General features: G+C 42.2%; 1 protein-coding gene across 1 annotated transcript in view; it reads left to right on the plus strand.

Annotated features, from left to right (window-relative positions):
• adarb2 (adenosine deaminase RNA specific B2 (inactive)) overlaps positions 1-17,339 on the plus strand; it is a 174,258-nt gene that overhangs the window by 134,187 nt on the left and 22,732 nt on the right. The window contains exons 4-5 of the mRNA XM_026292335.1: positions 6,242-6,356; positions 15,073-15,241. Of these exons, the coding sequence (XP_026148120.1) occupies positions 6,242-6,356; positions 15,073-15,241 (284 nt within the window). The remainder of the gene's footprint in view (positions 1-6,241; positions 6,357-15,072; positions 15,242-17,339) is intronic.

A 17,339-nucleotide genomic window follows, 5' to 3' on the forward strand; every position in this document is an offset into this window, starting at 1 on the left:
TATGTGTGTTTTACTCCTAAGGTTCGGGGGAAAAAATCAAGCCCAAATCCACACACTGTTACACTGAACATGAGTGATACAGAGGTGATACACATGGACACGGCCGCCTCAGTCTTATACTTCGCATTTCAACTAAACACCTGAGGTAGAGTGTTTTTGGAAATATGTGGAGGACATTATGTAAAGCCTTAAAATGTGATGGATCTGGAGTCATCGTTTTCCTTTGGTACCTTGGTGCTAAACAATAAATTATACAATTGAGCATTTTTTTCTTCTTCTTCACGGCATACACACACACACACACACACACACACACACACACACACACACACACACACCATCACCCCTACCAGCATGCACAGACTTCTAGGTCAGGCAAGCAGTGGAGAAAATTTCCCTGTTGACATTTTGTGTTTCTGGCACAATATTGACTTCAGAGGGAAGGCAGCAGGAGGATTGTTTGTGACATTCCACATTACCTTGGAGGGAGATGCCGAGCTGTTTGCATGCACAAACAGTTGGGGAGGGGGAGAGGGTGAAAGTAAGACACAGAGAAGGTGGGGTGGATGGATGGACAGATAAAAATAGGCCAGTGATGTATTCAAGACTCTTCTTACAATTAGAAACTCAGTAGATTCCTATATGAGTCCAGTATTGCAGATCTGCACCTATCCTGGACTTGGAAAGCTTGTAGGTCTAAACCAAATCTAGCCCCCTTACCCATAATGCTAATTAAACAGAGGCTGGATTGATGATGGTTATAAAGGCCACTACCTTCATGACTGCAACTCATCTTGGTCTTGCCAGACTAAATGGAAATGAGCCACATCCCAGTCGGCAGGAGGGAACTGATGCACCTGAAGCTGCTAAAAACATTAGGAGAAGAAACACGTCTGTGCTTAAGCAGTTAAATTACTATAATGAACAATTAGTTTGTGGACAGTTAGCTGTTAGCTACTGCTAACACAAAAAAGTCACATTAATGAACCAGAAGTCAGACAAGATTTATCATCATTACAGGCCACTCCCACACTCATACCAGTCCTTCAGCTGTTAAATTCATCAGGATCAGAAAAACAAAAAACCCTACAACGTACTGAGTCTTGACCACTATTGTATGTGTATAAAACGCTGGAGTCACTTTAAAGAAAAGGAGAAAAGCTGTAAATTCCCATGTATTCAGTGTGACTATGTGACTGATACTGTGGGCAGCAGTTTTGACTGATCACTTAGTGACGTAGCTGAACTTTGGAGGAATAAAGATCATGTTTGAGGACCAGACTTTATTGTGTTCAACGTTTAATTTAAATGGATAAAATCTTTGTGCATTAATCTGCACTCAGATCAGATCAGAGGCAGTGAAAACACGAGATGCAGGCTGATTTTTAAGAATCTGTATCAGCTAAAATAAAGCCAATCAAATACCAATCATCTCAACCTTCTGGTCTCTACATCTGTGTCTGCTGTCTTTTGGAGCCCCCCACCCCCTTCATGGAGGGCTGAGCTGCTCACAAAGGGGGCCACCGAGGAGGTGGTAATTTACTCGAGTCCACTGCTTGTTATACGTGCATGCAACAAAATCTCCCAGTAAAGGAGACAGAACGAGCAATTTATCAAACAGCTGCTGAACAAGCAGAACACAGACTTTGCCTGAGGTCAACTCACTGATGCTCATGTTTCACCTCTGAGCCAGTAGTTCATAGTTACAACAGTGCTCATGAATTCTTGTACACTTGTGATGGAGGCAAATGCAAATGATCAAACTTACAAAACAACTAATGCTACTTGCTTTCCCTGCTCTATGGAGAACCAGAGGAATTGTAGTAGTAAATCGGTCAGAACTAATGCAGGGACGACACCAGGCGGGGCGAGTAAGACAGTGGAGTTTACACCACTCACCTGAAACAGATTTTGAAAACCAAATTCCCAAATGTAGCTGAACTGGAGCAGTGTTAACCTTGATGCTCATTCAAGAGGAAGCCGGTCCTCCCCGTACTGTGTCACAGATCAGAATGTCTGGCTGAAGAGCGAGATCCTTGGCACCATTTTTCTGCCACATTAGGCCCCCACTGAAGGTGGTACTCAGCTCAGAGAGGGTGTGACTGTGCCTTTGCTCTATGTTGAGAAGAACTGGAGGGAGATGTTAGCTGATATTGTAAAGGTGTATTTGTTACCAAGCTGTGAGTGTTTTTTCTTTTTGTGTCAGATAATGTAGATTATGTTGTTTCCTCACACCAGGCGACAGAACAAGGAAATTCACTGTTGGCTTTTTAGCTCTGGCACATCACTGCCCTCTATCACAAGTCATCATGAGAAAGTGGGAGAGACCTCACAGCGCGGGAAACAGTGGTGGGGCAGGGTTAAAGGAAAAACAGGAGGAGATAAGACTTACAAAGATGGGGAGAGAAGAAGAGGAGATGTGAATCGACATAGAGAGGTGAAAAGACGAGGGAGAACAAAAGGAGGAGAAGCATTAGGTAGCGACAAAAAGCTGGGCTGTGTGCCAGGGTCTATTCCACCTTTGCTCTCAAGGCCTTTCTGAGCTGCTGCCTTCTTTCACCTCTGTAATGTCATCAATGAAAAGGCCTTTAGGAGCGATGGAGGACTTGACTTTGGGTTCAGACTGTGACCGACACCAGCTGACACTGCCGAGCCAAGCAGGATTCTGTTAGAATTAATTGGGTGTCACTTTGAGGTACAAGGAACAATATAGGTTATTTTATAATTGTATTACTCATTTTTCAGTTCAGGATCAAACATCCAACTACATTATGTCACCAATGATCATTAATCATTAATGATTTCTGTCATTAGTGAGTCGTTTACTGATATTTTGCACGTGTAAACTAATATGAAAGCTTAAACTCAAAAATACTGAGAAATGCACATCAGAGTTTTGTTCGATGGTTTGTGCAGCAGCTAAAACTAGTGCGGAAGTAGGAAGAGCATTTCCACCGATGGATATTTGATGCTGCCTCCAAATAAAAGTGCTGGTTCCACCTGATTCCCTTTTTTTAAATTAATTAAACTTCTTTCTAGAAATATATTTTTTCTCACCAGTATAATCACTTGCATACTGGGAGGAAGTGGTGATACATCATCTATCTTTGTGTATAGTCTGTGGTCTGAACATTAAGTAAGCATCTGAAGCAGGACGGATGGGTGGCTAGTGTTTTTAGTGAGCTATCAATCAATCCTATGTGGCGGGACAGAGGCAACACTCCATACTGCTTATTTGGAGGGTAAAGGTAAATGGGGGTGTTAACGAGTGAATCTTACATTATTATTATATTAGATCTTATTTTTCTGACTTGTCTTAAATGAAAAGTTCTCGTGTGAGCAGCGAGGCCGTTTCCTGTGATGTACTTGAAGCAGGTACTGTAATGGAGGAGGAAATACACGGCCAACGGTTGCATAACTGTTGCAGTATTTGTGTGAACAATAACGTTCTGGCTAAGAGGTGCTGAAACAACAAAGCACAGAAAACAGATGGCAGGAAAAGAAAGATCTCTGAGGAAGAAAAGATCCTTTGCATCTCTCTCCTCTAACTACCTTACCCCATGAGGTTGGTTCAACCAGGATGGTGCCCACGATGGTGCAGCTCTGCAAAATGCATAGTTGAGATACGGGATGTGTGCACACTGGACCACCTGCAACCATCATAACAAACGTGCAGCCATTAAGGTCCAGTGTTCCTATAAGTAAGAAGGTTTCTGTTGTCTACCACATGCTGCTACAGTAGCTCCTGAAGATGTGGAGAATCTTCTTGGTCCGTTTCACTGCAACATGAGTTGCACTGACTTCGGGGCTCTTTATAGACAGACCTGCAGATTGAATGTTTATTATTAAGGCATATAGTAATCAGTATGATATGACAGCCTCAGCGCACAACTTGTCTTATTGCCAGTTGTTAAAGAGAACTACATTCATCTTAGAAATGACCTGTCAGGAAGCTGGTCTACAGTTTAATAAGTGTAGTGTGAGCAGTGCAGTAAAGACTGTGTTGACTTTTCACATTAGCTCTTGTATTCTCCACGAACACGTCAGGCCGACACCAGTGTTACAGCAACAATATGCACATGGACACACACACACCACCCACCACACCACAAGCTGTGAGTACCGCTGCTGCTACTTTCAACTGTGAGAGTATTTCACAGTCCTGACGAGGGCAATAATGTGCAATATGCTCACTAACTTTCTCTCTCTCTTCCTCCCCCCTAATCTCTCTCACTCTGTGCGTCTGTCACTGAGGCATCTGTTGACGTCCTTCTAGCTGCTGGGGGCCCAATTTGTCCAAGAGGTCCCCTCTGCTGGCACAATGTTGCCATCTCCCATTGATCCATTTATGCTACAACAGTGGACATGAAGGCTGCTCAGAGACTAAGCTCTTAATTAACACCAGAGTAAAGAGCATTGAAGGTTCAGAGGAGTGAGAATATAATTCATGCATCTTTGCAACATCTGCTGAAAGGTGTGGAATTAGTGGATATCTAGTGAGCAGACATGGTGAATATGACATGGGGGGAAAGGACTTCTCATGTAAATTTTATCTTGAAAGCCTCTTGAAGGGCCACTGTTACATGTGATTGACAAAAGCAGCCAAAGAACATGAATGTCAACTTTTGCTTAGCTATAGTTTCTAAACTTTGGCACTGCAGAAAAAAACAATGAGCACAACTTTTAATCTTCCAGGGTCCCAGGGATCAGCTGGAGCCTATCCCAGCTCTCTCTGGGTGAAAGGCAGGGGTCCACCCTGGACAGGTCCCCAGTCCATCACAGGGCCACATAGAGACCAACAACCTCACACACTCACACTCACTCCTATGGGCAATTTAGAGTCACCAATCAACCTGACATACATGTTTTTGGACTGTGGGAGGAAACCAGAGTACCTGGAGAAAACCCACACAAGCACAGGGAGAACATGCAGACTCCACATAGAAAGGCCCCTGATGGGTTTCAGACCAGGAACCATCTTGATGTGAGGCACCAGAGCTAACCACTGATCCACCCTGTGCTGCCCTCAGATGTTCATCTATTCCAGTAAAGCCACAGAGGCAACAATCGGGGGTGTTTGAGGTGGGATCAATCTCAGGTTTCTCACTGATATTGGGAAATATTGCCAAAAAATATTTAATGGGTCACAAATTCCTTGACAGCTGGTGTATTTATGTTACCTCCAACACAGCTGCAACAAATAGCTTAGATTTGCACTACAGGTTTGGTCATTTCTCTAAGTGGCAGTTACACTGCATGGTCCGACAATGCTAGTGCGTGAACCTGGCAGCAGTAGTGAGTCGATAAGTGCAGGGTTAAATAGGAAACAGTTTCTCCATAGTGTAATCTCATCATAATCACAGTGTTACCATTGACATTCCTGTCAGTTGTTGCCCTTCTTGTTACATATGAACACATGTGTTGTGTACCTGTGCAGTATAACACTTAACACTTACTGCTCGTCTTGTTAGAGGAATCTCTCTGTTGTTCGTCATGAGCTCTCTTCTTTCTTTGGGTCCTAAATGGTGAAAAGCATTTCACTGCCTTCTTAGGTTAAAGGTTTCAAGGCTCTTTCACCTTTGACCATGTGCAGCATCACTGAAGAGGCACCATCAGTGCTTTAATGATAGAGGATATAAGCTACTTGATTCAAATTTGTCATCCTGGCCTATAATTGAAACTGACTGTATTGGCTGTGGGGCACAGTTACGTGAATTATAGCTTCCTGTACAGATAATTATAGCAGAAAAATGGATGGATTCATATGTAAATTCTTTATCCTCCTCATGATGTTGGGATTATTATGCTTGGTTTGTGTTTGGTTTTTATCGCACGTCTGCTCTTAACTCAAGATGCCCTTTGACCTTCAGTGAAAAATGTGTAAATTAGACCACCAACAGCAACAAACCATAAAATATAACTATTATAGAGAGTAGGCCACCTTAGCCAACTTGAAGTCATTAAGATATTAACTCTAAGTCCATTGTATGTGTCCTCTATAGATTTCTATACAACATACAGTGTGAACACCTGGATGTGATGTGTAAGCAGTGTTTGGGTGACTTCTGTTCATACGCAGGTAAACAGGTGAGCTGACCTTATGGCCAGTTTCCCATTAAACCGCTGTGTTATGTGCAGAGATTAGAGAAGGGGGAATATTACACAGCGAAAATGAAACCTGTGAAGTCAGCCTCCACAGACTGTGTCTAGTAGAAATTAAGGGAGCAATTGTGTTTTGCAGGACTTTGCCGATTCAATATTCCACTTGCTGAGGGAGAAGTACCGGTCGCTGGTGGGCGGCTGCAGTCCTGTGCACTGTCAACACAAATCCCTGGCAGGCATCGTAATGACCCGAGGTATGGCAAATTTCATTGACTTTTATATATCACTTTGAATTATTGAAGTGGTGCAATATAGAGTGAGTGAGTGTGTTAGAAAGAAAGACAGAGGAGGAGAAATAGGAGGGGGAAGATATTCTAGATTGCAAGAGAAATGATAAACCGAGGGTGGGAGGAGAGAGAGAGCCTCTCCATGCTGTACCTTGGTTTCATGCAGGAGAGGATGCCTTCCTGATGAATTATTGACCAATCAGAGTCACTGAGGAGAATGAAACATGGTAGTGAGTGTCAGTCATCTCACGACTCCACGCTGGACTGGCAGCTTTGACAGGAGTTCCACTTGCCGCAGTGGGAATCTTAAATACACCCTCTTAAAACTTCATCTGACTCATGAAACAATAAGTTATTACTACACATTTATCTGCCATGCTTTATTTATCTTTCATGTGTTTGTTGCCCGTCACATCAGGGCTTCCCTCACACACAAAGTCATCCAAAGCCATACTTACATCAGTAGCTGACGTAAACTCCATTCATTTGCATTATATTGGTGACATTTCAGAGACCAGTGTCTCATATTGAAGCTATGTGAATGGCCAGATATCACTGAGGGGGAAGCACGAACTTCTATATTATCTATTATACAATTATTTCACCCATCCATCCAATATCTATACCCACTTATTCCTAACCAGGGTCATATATTTACAATATATTTTACTATATGTGATATAGGGGAAGCAATGTGAAGCAATTTTGGCCTAGTGGCCCAAACTGTGTTACTTCCTCATAGATCACATGACATACACTGGCCAAAAAGTGAGAATCGCAATATAGCAGCTGGAAAACTGTGACTAAAATCCAGCGTAATGGGGGATTATCAGAGTTTGATCCACTGGGTTCAGTGTGATTCGATGAGATCAGATCGGATCAGATGAGCTTTAATAATCTCCGGAGGGAAATTCAGGAAAGTCAAAAAGAGCCAACAGATATTTTTATTTTGTCCCAATCGTGTGTGAGGCGCCAACTGGAAATCCGCCGACTCCACAAGCAGAAGTCTTGGCTCGATTGAAGTGCACATGCTTCACGGGCCTCTGGGGTAGACTAGCAAACTGTTTAGACCTAAAATCACTCTTTATTTTGGTGAAACTGCTTCATTTCTATTATACTAGTCTAAAATGTGTGTGAAACAAGCCTATAGAGTAACAGGATAAAGAGTGTAAATCACACTGAAACCAAAAATGTGTGTATTGTGCCTGTGTGCTACGCTCGATGAGTTATGAGGAGTTGGAGTATAAATTTCATCAAACCCAAGCAGTGGTTTTTCCTCACGTCTGGCTGTGCTTCCTCTTCTACTTCCCTGCTTCCCTTCTCTGACCTAGAGTGTTAGTGTGAATATGGGCTGAGGCTGAGACAAGGCTTGAAAGATGACTTAAAGATCATTTCTGTTTAGGTGAAATCACCTGTCAGGAGCCGCTGTACATTTACGACAGCACTTACTGACTCATAGTGAAGATAGGCCCAACAGAATTAGACACGAGCACCCAACGTTTGGTCATTTCATCATGTGTATTAGTTACTGAGCAAAGGAATCACTTTATCTCCAAGAGATGAAAACAACAACAACAATAATAATAAACAGGACTAGCAGGATTGATGGATAGAAACATATGCATTATTAATGATGTTACAGAATATAGGACCTTTACTCTTTCCTGAATATACTATGATATTGGCACACATAATACACACACACACACACACACACACACACTATGTGCTATCTCCTGTGTGGCTGCAGGCTGTGGGGTTGCAGGGGTCAGTGAGGAGGGATTGGTATCTCCGCTGTCTTTGCAGCGCTACAGCTCATCAGTTCAGACTTCAGTAAGAAGGGCACTCATCCTGACCCACTCCAATATCTCCTCTCTCCTCTGCCTTCTAGTAATTGCTTCTGTTTATTAATAGCGCTTTATCTTCAAAAATCCAGATGTGCCATTGCCAGGTACTTGCAATGGGGAAGCAGCGGCGGTAGCAGCGGTGTGGTGGCCAAGCGTCCATGCAGTCAGACACCAGACCTGACAGGAACACTGGGAAGTCGTGTTCAGTCTCGCACCTTTGTCTCACTCTCTGCCTCTGAGTGTCTCAAGCCTCTGCTCTTGCCTGACGAATGGTAATCAGGGTCCACCTATAAACTGCTACTCAGCAAACACCCTCTTTCCTAGAGTCCTGCTGAGACTGTTGAGCCTCAACCAGAGTGAGATCAGCTTCGCCACCAGGCTGAGAGTTGTTGTTAAAGGGAATCTACAGCCTCTGTTTTGTTTTTATATATGCTGCAACCATATGAGGCTTGTTCTGTGTCGTTATTCTGCAGTCGAACGAAACATATTTGAGAGCAAAGCTTTGATGGAATCAAAATGAATTAATTTGCAACAAAAATTTAAACTGATTGAAATCAGAACAAACAAACAAACAAAATGTCATTTAAAACTTTACTTTGTTTAGCAGAGGTGAGTCGTGACTTTGGTTGCAAATAAATTTATTTTGAGAACAGTTTCTAGGTTTCGTTCTCAAATATTATTCCTCCACACAACAGAGGCAGCAGCTGGAATGAGGCCCGGCTCTGTACAGTAGTTACGAGAAATCTAGTGACTTTAACTTGAGGGTTTTATCTTCCTAATTTTTCTATGCGGAGTGGTTGAAAACACGTTTACCTCTTTTCCCCCATCATGTGAAAAAAGTGTTCTGGTCTGTCAGTACGGTAAAGTCAGAATTCAACATCTAGACTGGGCCTCCAGCTTTAAACCTTAAACCAGGTGCTCAGAAAAGAAACTCCAAACAAGAAAGAGAATAACAGCAGAGACGAGGGTCTGTTTAAAGGAAGGACTGAAGAACCCCCATCATTACTAATCAAGACCACGGTCAGACATTAGCATCTTCCACTGATTTTTGCTGCACTGTTTAATGTTGCTCCTGACTGTTCTGTGAATGGTGACCTGTTGATCTTGCTGTTGTCTGTCGACCACGGAAACCGCATATTAGTTTTGATGTTTCCCCTGAATGAGTCTGACCAACCTAATATAGTGTTTTAATCCAGGAACTGTGGCTCCAGCTCTAATCCATAGGGACTTTGGGGAACATTCAGGACTGTTTGTCTGAGGAAGCAAGGAAGGAGGGCAGGAGAAGGCAAAGAGATTATAGAGGCAGCACGTGTCACATCCCTCTGCCCTTGGTCATTCTCACCAATGTTAAGTCATTTAGGGAAAACATTGATTAACTCCAGGCAACTGTTAAATATGGACATATGCAAATACATCCTCTTTGTCTTTAGCTGTTGTTTCCTGGCTAATATTGGCTGTTGCTGTTAGCCACAAAGTCAACTATCAGCACACGTTGTCAGAGCGTGTGAAAAATCTCATTTGGATTGATCTCAGATAGCATTGGCTGTGTGGAGCTAGTAAACAAAATTCAGATGAGCTCAAAGACATGAAAATTAGGAACATCCACCTGGAAAATTGCTGAAAAAGATACTTCTCTGTGCCTCATTTTTTAACTTGTCTGTCGGATGGGACCAGAGAAGCTTCTTTTTTTTACTGAGCAAGATGATGAGAAATAAATACCTCAAAGATTGAAATGAGAGCGAAAGGCTTTCAAACAAGTTGATTACAAATGACAGTGATGCCATGGTTCTTAGTCTGCATATTCGTTTTCAAATAGGGATTTTTCCCTACTCTTTATCTCGTTTTCCGGCTGCTGCAAATTTTAATGTTTAGTAATCACAACTGGCAACAAAGCAGCTTGCTAAGAGGCAAAAATGAGCAGGGATGTGCCCAGGCTGTGTTACAGCAGAGAGAGATTTAAGAGCTTCAGTAGCATTTCACAAAGACGCCCTTATATGTTTAGTTGCAGTTGCCTGTTAAAGCTAATAAGGATTCAACAGGGTGCATTCTCTACTCTTGCCAAGTGTTTTATCTCTCTCTCTCTCTCTCTCTCTCTCTTTCTCTTTGCAAGAGCTGAGCATTTCAGAGATTTTCTGAGATTCAACCCACACAGAATGGCTGACATTCGGTGTAATCATTCAAAATCTTGTGATGAAGGAACATATAAAATGTAGGATTTATGGAGCTCAGCCCTAAATGGCATGTATGCAAGTTTACTAAGTTTGACCCCAAGAGCTCATTCTGCTTCGGGAGAAAACGTTGTAAAGTCTGCTCTGTGGTGCTCGGAGATAAGAGGCGTCTTATTAGACAACATTTCCCCTGTTTTAAAGCCACAGGGAATAAAAGGACATCAATGGCTTTGCAGGATCTGTCGATTGCACGTGGTTTGTGTAATAACAGATCATTGTGAAGTTCATGGCCACGTCATTTAAATGGATTTTTATCTTTTTGACACTCCCAGTGGTTCCTCATGATGATTGCCAATAATGCATTCTTAGTAGACTTTGACAGGGTGCTAGCTGCCAGTGCTACTAAAAATATCCTGAATAGAGTTAAATACAAACAATGAACTTAAACTTTTAATTTTAATAGCAGTCACACCTGCTACTATATCAGTTAACCTACTGGAAACAAAGTTTAATCTTCCAGCCATTGTGGTTTCTGCGCTCCAGGAACAGAGGAATGTTGTATCTGTTCGATCGATAGGAAATAAGAAGAAAAACAACCTTAGCAAAAATATATTCCAGGTCTTTAGCACTAGCAATAAGTGACAGTTAGCAGGAAGACATTTTATACATTTTGACATTTATTTTTTAGTGAGTTTGTTCTGGTTAGAGCAGTTGGGACCAAAAAGCTTCTCCCATGAGCCACCCAGAGGTCCCATGGCTGAATGCAGTGGTGGTGTAATCACTCAAGGGCAATTCACTCACACCCGGGAACAGGTTGTGGGGCAACGCTTGAACAATTTCCCTTGAAGTTGAACAGCTTTTCCTGATTGTTGCCACCCCCCCTACCCCACTTTCTCTCCATTTAGGTGCAGGTTCAGGATCATCAAAAACCTTGTGCACACACGGTTTGCCAAAGTGTTGCCACAGTGGAGTAGTGTGTGCCTCACCTTTCTGTCAAAGACAGTATTGAGTAGTACAGCACAGTTGTCACAGTGAGTAATCTGTGATGTATATGCTCATAGACAGTACAGTTACCCTGAGGTGTGACATCTTTGAATCACAGGTAATCAACAGAAGTATTTGTGTGCTAATGGTTCCTCAGGCCTTGGACTCCACATGGTTCCTTTTGACCGTCACTTTCTATGTTCCTATAATGCAGTTGATTATTTCTGGTCCAAAACCGGCACAGTACCTGGGTGACTCTTTGTCACTTCCATTCAGCTCCTAACTAAAGGCGACCTCAGTGCCAATTTCATGGCAGGGTACCGTGCAGTGCAGCAGAAATTACTCACTGCAGAATTGATCTAAAGAATTGCAACAGCAAGAAAAAGCATGTGAATGAAAATGGGAGTGCCTGTTTCCTGGAGTATACTGTTAGAGGGAAAGCCAACAGATAATCCTGATATAAACATTTTTGTGCTTGTGTGGGTTTTCTCCAGGTACTCTGGTTTCCTCCCACAGTCCAAAAACATGTATGTCAGGTTGACTGGTGACTCTAAATTGCCCATAGGAGTGAGTGTGAGTGTGTGAGGTTGTTTGTCTCTATGTGGCCCTGTGATGGACTGGGGACCTGTCCAGGGTGGACCCCTGTCTTTCACCCAGAGAGAGCTGGGATAGGCTCCAGCAGATCCCTGAGACCCTGGTTAGGACTAAGGGGGTCTAGATGATGGATGGAGACTTTGTTGTGGCCCTCAACACTGTGGTCAGGTGCATCCGGTTTGCTTTAGTTTTCCATGATGTGTTTAGAACTTGAATGTAGTCCAGCTATGACAAACTGAGTCATTGGTCATTTCCAAACTATTCATTGTTGGTTTTAACGCTAAGTAATTGTAGGTCCAATACAAAGAGATTGTGAGATGATGAAGAACAGAGGATTCATCAGTGAAACCAGTTTTACTTCTGAAAACTGCATATCTCGCAGTAAAATTAGCCAGTTGAAACAGCTGATCACATTAGAATTGGGTTAGTTGCAATAACACTTTGGCCAGAAATGTGTAATAAAAGAATCATTTTGTTCTGCAGAAAAAAGCCTGGTCTCCTTTTGGCCATGAAATTGCTGCCAAAAGAGAAAGGTTTTTATTCTCACTGGAGTTTTATGGTAAGCGGCGAGGTCAGACAAACCTTCACTGTATTACACAATAAGGTTCACACAGTAGTGAATCTAAATTTTTTATTTTTTTTTCCTGCCATCAACTTGATGATTTATTTTAAGAAATGAAATTCCATATCAATTTTATGATAGATATTAGTTTAGTCTGTACTTTGTGAGGAAAGTACAGATTACCTCTTCCACCTCACCTTAGACTATTCTTTTCTTCTTCTTCTCCATGCTGCCCTCACACCACACGCCCTCCTCCCTCCCCTGCCCTCCATCCCCCTCCTCATCAGCGGAGGTGTCAGTACTCTCCCGCCGCAGTGCCATCTGGGCCAAGGCTGATAAAAGCTCATGTGCCGGGCAGGCCGTGCCTGCAGGTCTGCCTGCAGGAGGCAGCGAAGCCTGACTTTCAGAGGCGATGGGAGAGATGTCTGGCAGCCAAGGAAGGAATAGCATGCTGTTAACGCACTGATCCAGCCACCCTCCACACCCTCTCTGCCTATCTGTCAGTCACTCAGGCTTTCACATAGCCCTGCACTGGCCTGAACACTCACTGAGAGAAGAGAAAACCAACACGAGACGGGAAGAAACCGTAGCATTTGTTTCATGTGTCACAATGGGAATCCTCAACATAGTCTGTCCTCTGTAGAAGCTTCCATCACACATTCCCAGAGTTATCTGGAACCAGGGTCCTGAATGTCAGGGAAGACAGATGCAGACCATTCATTCATTCCAAGCTCCTCTCCCAAACAATAAATCACTGCTTTATTCTTAAACCAGGAATCACTTGTAATAGTCTGGCGCTAGTGACTTGAGACACTAATTTTGGGGATTCACTCAGTCTTCACTCAGCATGGAGAAAATTCTGCTCATTCCATTCGAGTTCAGTCTTGTTTTATTCTTAGGTGAGAGGGAAAATTAGAGCTGTAAACTGGTCTGACCTGCAAGGAAGGCCTGGTATTAGCACTGCTGGAGGTGGAACTGTCTCCTGCCCCATGCCTTGGATTCATACAGCTGCTGTAGACACTCAGAGAACAGTGGTTATTGGAATAACCCAACATTTTCTGGAAAAAATACCTTGTTAATGTTAATATTCATCCCTTTCCTTTGTACATCATTACTGCTTATGATTTCTGCTCATCAGTCTGCTCTCATTATGAAAACATGCAAAGAGGTTATTAGAAATTAGAAATTTTAAACCTGCGAGGTGGGATCTCCATGGATCTGACTTGTTTTTCTAGTACATCCAGTCTCTTCCTCATCCTCCGAATGTAAAGAAAAACAGGATTCCTCAGAGCAGCCCACCTTCTTCCATTGTTTCGTGGTCCAGTTCTGATACTCACATGCCCACTGTAGGCGCTCTTGGTGGATATGGGGAACTGGTCTGTGGCTTTGCTAAACCAGTTAGCCTTTAGTCTACACATCACTGAGCCTTGGGAAGCCATGAGCCAGTTGTCCTTTCCTGGACCTCTTTTGGTAGGTACTGACCTCTGACTACCAGGGACACCCTGCAGCACCGTTTTGGACCTGCACCGACTCAGTTATCCTGCCGTTACTGTTTGAGCCTCGTCAAAGTCACTCAGATTCCTACACATCAGCCTCTATGACCTGGCTGTTCACTTGCTGCCTGATATATCCCACCCCTCGACAAGTGCCATTATAATATAATCAATGTTATTCACTTCACCTGCCAACGGATTTCAAGTTGAGGCTGATCGGTGTATGCTTTTTACCCAAAGTGGCCTCTCCGTAGGCACTTTACCGTAAAGGCCAGATTGATGGCGTGCTGCTGAGATGGTCGTTCTTCCTGCAGGGCCTCACGTCTCTGCAGAGCTTCAGGCACAAGGAAAATTAAAGCAAGCAGGATGCATCTAACCACAATGTGGGTCTCAGTATTTCTGTAAATGAGATCTTTCAGTTTGTACTTTTTAATTAAACTGCAAAAAAAAAAAAACACACATGGTGTTACTTTGTTGTTATTGCTTTTTGAGAGTAGAGTGTGTAGAGTGAAATTCAATTAGTGGCAATTTTATCTATTTAAAATAAAATCAAATAAAGTACACAAATAGTGAAGAGGTACAAATGGATTCTGAAGCCAGTCTATTTTTCTATCTGTCTTTGTGCCGTTAATGTTTCATTTGATTTATTTTATTTTTATTACATTTTATTGCAGACAGAATTGTTGAAATTACAGTTTAATTATTTTATAATTATTTAATGCTTCGGTTTCAGTATTTTATTCTGAAAAATCCCTTTTCCATGTGTAGGATTGTTTTCTAAAATGCTTCAGACACTGTACGAGACGTCTGCCATTTGTCTGTCAGTCGGCACATTATGCAGATAAAAATGGGACAGATGAAAAACAAAGATTTGATGTTCTGATTTATTCATTCAATTATATGTGATTATTTTACACAATAGAGAAACATTAGCTACATGTATTAGCATCCTGACTTTTAATTCCTTTACGATTGTGTTGTGTGTGTGCTCTTCTTTCTTAATATGATGTTTCTCTATGTGTATTTGTTTAACAGGGCTGGACCTGAGGAACGCCCAGGTGGTGGCATTATCCACGGGCACCAAGTGTATCAAAGGCGAGTATCTGAGTGACCAGGGACAGGTGGTCAATGATTGTCATGCTGAAGTCATGGCCCGCAGAGCTCTGCTACGCTTCCTCTACTCTCAACTTGAGCTGTTCTTGAGGTAACAGCTCTATTTTCTGCTGAATATTCCAAATACACAAATATTTGCCAAGCACTGTGCAGCTTTAAGATCTTTGTCTTGTGTCCAGCTCGTTTCTAATTCACATTCCTGCAATTGTCACATAACGCTTTGTGAGTCACAAATCTAAAGTAACCATTAGCTGTTGCTTTCTAATAAATATAATAAACAAAAAGAGTGCAGTCTGATGGCAGTAAAGTACCAGTAGTACCAATAGTACTATACAATTCACTTAGTTTAGTTTCCACGTTGCTTGTAACATGTGTTATATTACATTGTGCATCACATTATGCCTAATAGCATTAAAAACATGGTCTGTTGTCACCTCAACAACCAGAGAAGCTCAGTTCTCCATAATAAGCCTCATGGACCAGCATGGCTTAGTTCACCAGAGACTTCTCAATAATCTACACCCCATATGTGCACTGTTCTTTCCAGCTAACTAAGCATACTAGCACTTTCATCTATTTTTTTTACTTCGCAACATGCACAGCAATGCTCTGTTGCACACACAGACTCTCCCCAAGCTTTTTACCAGCATCAAGAGACAGTCTTGATGAGCTTTGACTCCTAACTGCTCTCAGTGCACAGGTATATTATGTTTCTGAGCTCCCCCCGAGGAACTTGATACCAAGGCTGATTCATCAGATTAGTGGCTCGAAGTGTAGATGGTTGAATGTCATATTTGCATACACAGCAGTGACTTTTTGTCTTAGCACAATGCTGGATGGCAGGTATGGAGACTTTGCAGCTGAGTGAAATGGCTAATGGGGAAGATAACTCATAATGAAATGGCCAAACAAAATGCCAGAACTGCCATATTTACACTCAGGGAAAGGACATCAGCGACAGGAGGGGATTTATATAGAGTGTGGTTGTGCTTTGAATTGTGATGCATAGTTTAAATATATTATGTATACGGATTTGTGTGTGTGTGTGTGTGTGTGTGTGTGTGTGTGTGTGTGTGTGTGTGTGTGTGTGTGTGTTAAAACATTATCCCTGGCCAAATCGTCGGCTCATTGTTAATGGATGGGAATTAAAACCTGTCCAAACTTTTGATTTGACTGGAACCTGGACAGTTTTTGGATTTAAAAAAAAATATCAGCGTCTGCATTAAAGAATCTGCTGAGCTGTACAGATGTTACCTGTAACATCAGCCAGCTACAGTGGCAATATATGCACCATAGCCTGTTCAGGAACGTTCTTTTCTTTCCGTAGTGTGTTTTCATCCTGTCTCGCTTCTTTCTTTCATCATCTTTGTATGTTCATGAAGAACAGAGTATTCGTTAAGTCAAGGGATCGTTTGAATGAATCGTTTGAATGACAAGAAGTAGAAAACTGTCCAGACCAAAAGCTAAATATCCGTCATCCTGCCTTTTTCATAAGGCTACTGTCTTTTCCTCATGTAATGATTTGAGATGCTAATAAAATTAGATCACGCTGCTGTCTGTAACAGCTGACTTAATGCAGCTATAAAAGCAGCATTATTTAACATCTTGACCTTATGTTACCTCACACTCTGTGTGTTGTGCCTCGAGAAGAGTTGCCATCTGTCCGTTTTAATAGGGGGTAATCCCACTTTGATTAATAAAATACAATACGGGACACATTTTGTGCCATTCTGCATCTGATTTGTATGTTGAGGTTCGTTTTAATGCAGAGGTTTAGTGTCTATAGTGGTGCTCTCTGCTGCTAGCAGGCCTCTCTCCAATGCTATCCTGGTTCCAAGCCAAAGCTATCATCACCTGACCAACCAGAACATTTGGCTTTGGGTCTCTCTGGTTACTGCTAATGTGACACAAAGTACTAATACTGCAAACTAAACTAAACTACTGTTTTTCCATCAGTGAGATTATGTTTTAAGATTCCAAATTAGACACTTCTCTCATCACAAATACTGTACAGGGATTTCTTCAGCTTCACTCAACTTCTGTTCTGTGTCATGTCATCACTATCATCCTCTGCAATACTACTATTACCACTACTACTACTAATAATAATGATGAGAAGAAGAAGAAGAAGAAGAACACCTGTTAATCCCTTTAGGTGGGTTGAACCTGTGTTTGCTATAAAATGAGGG

This window comes from Mastacembelus armatus, chromosome 20 (assembly GCF_900324485.2).
Source record: "Mastacembelus armatus chromosome 20, fMasArm1.2, whole genome shotgun sequence".
In the NCBI taxonomy this organism is placed as follows: Eukaryota; Metazoa; Chordata; class Actinopteri; order Synbranchiformes; family Mastacembelidae; genus Mastacembelus; species Mastacembelus armatus.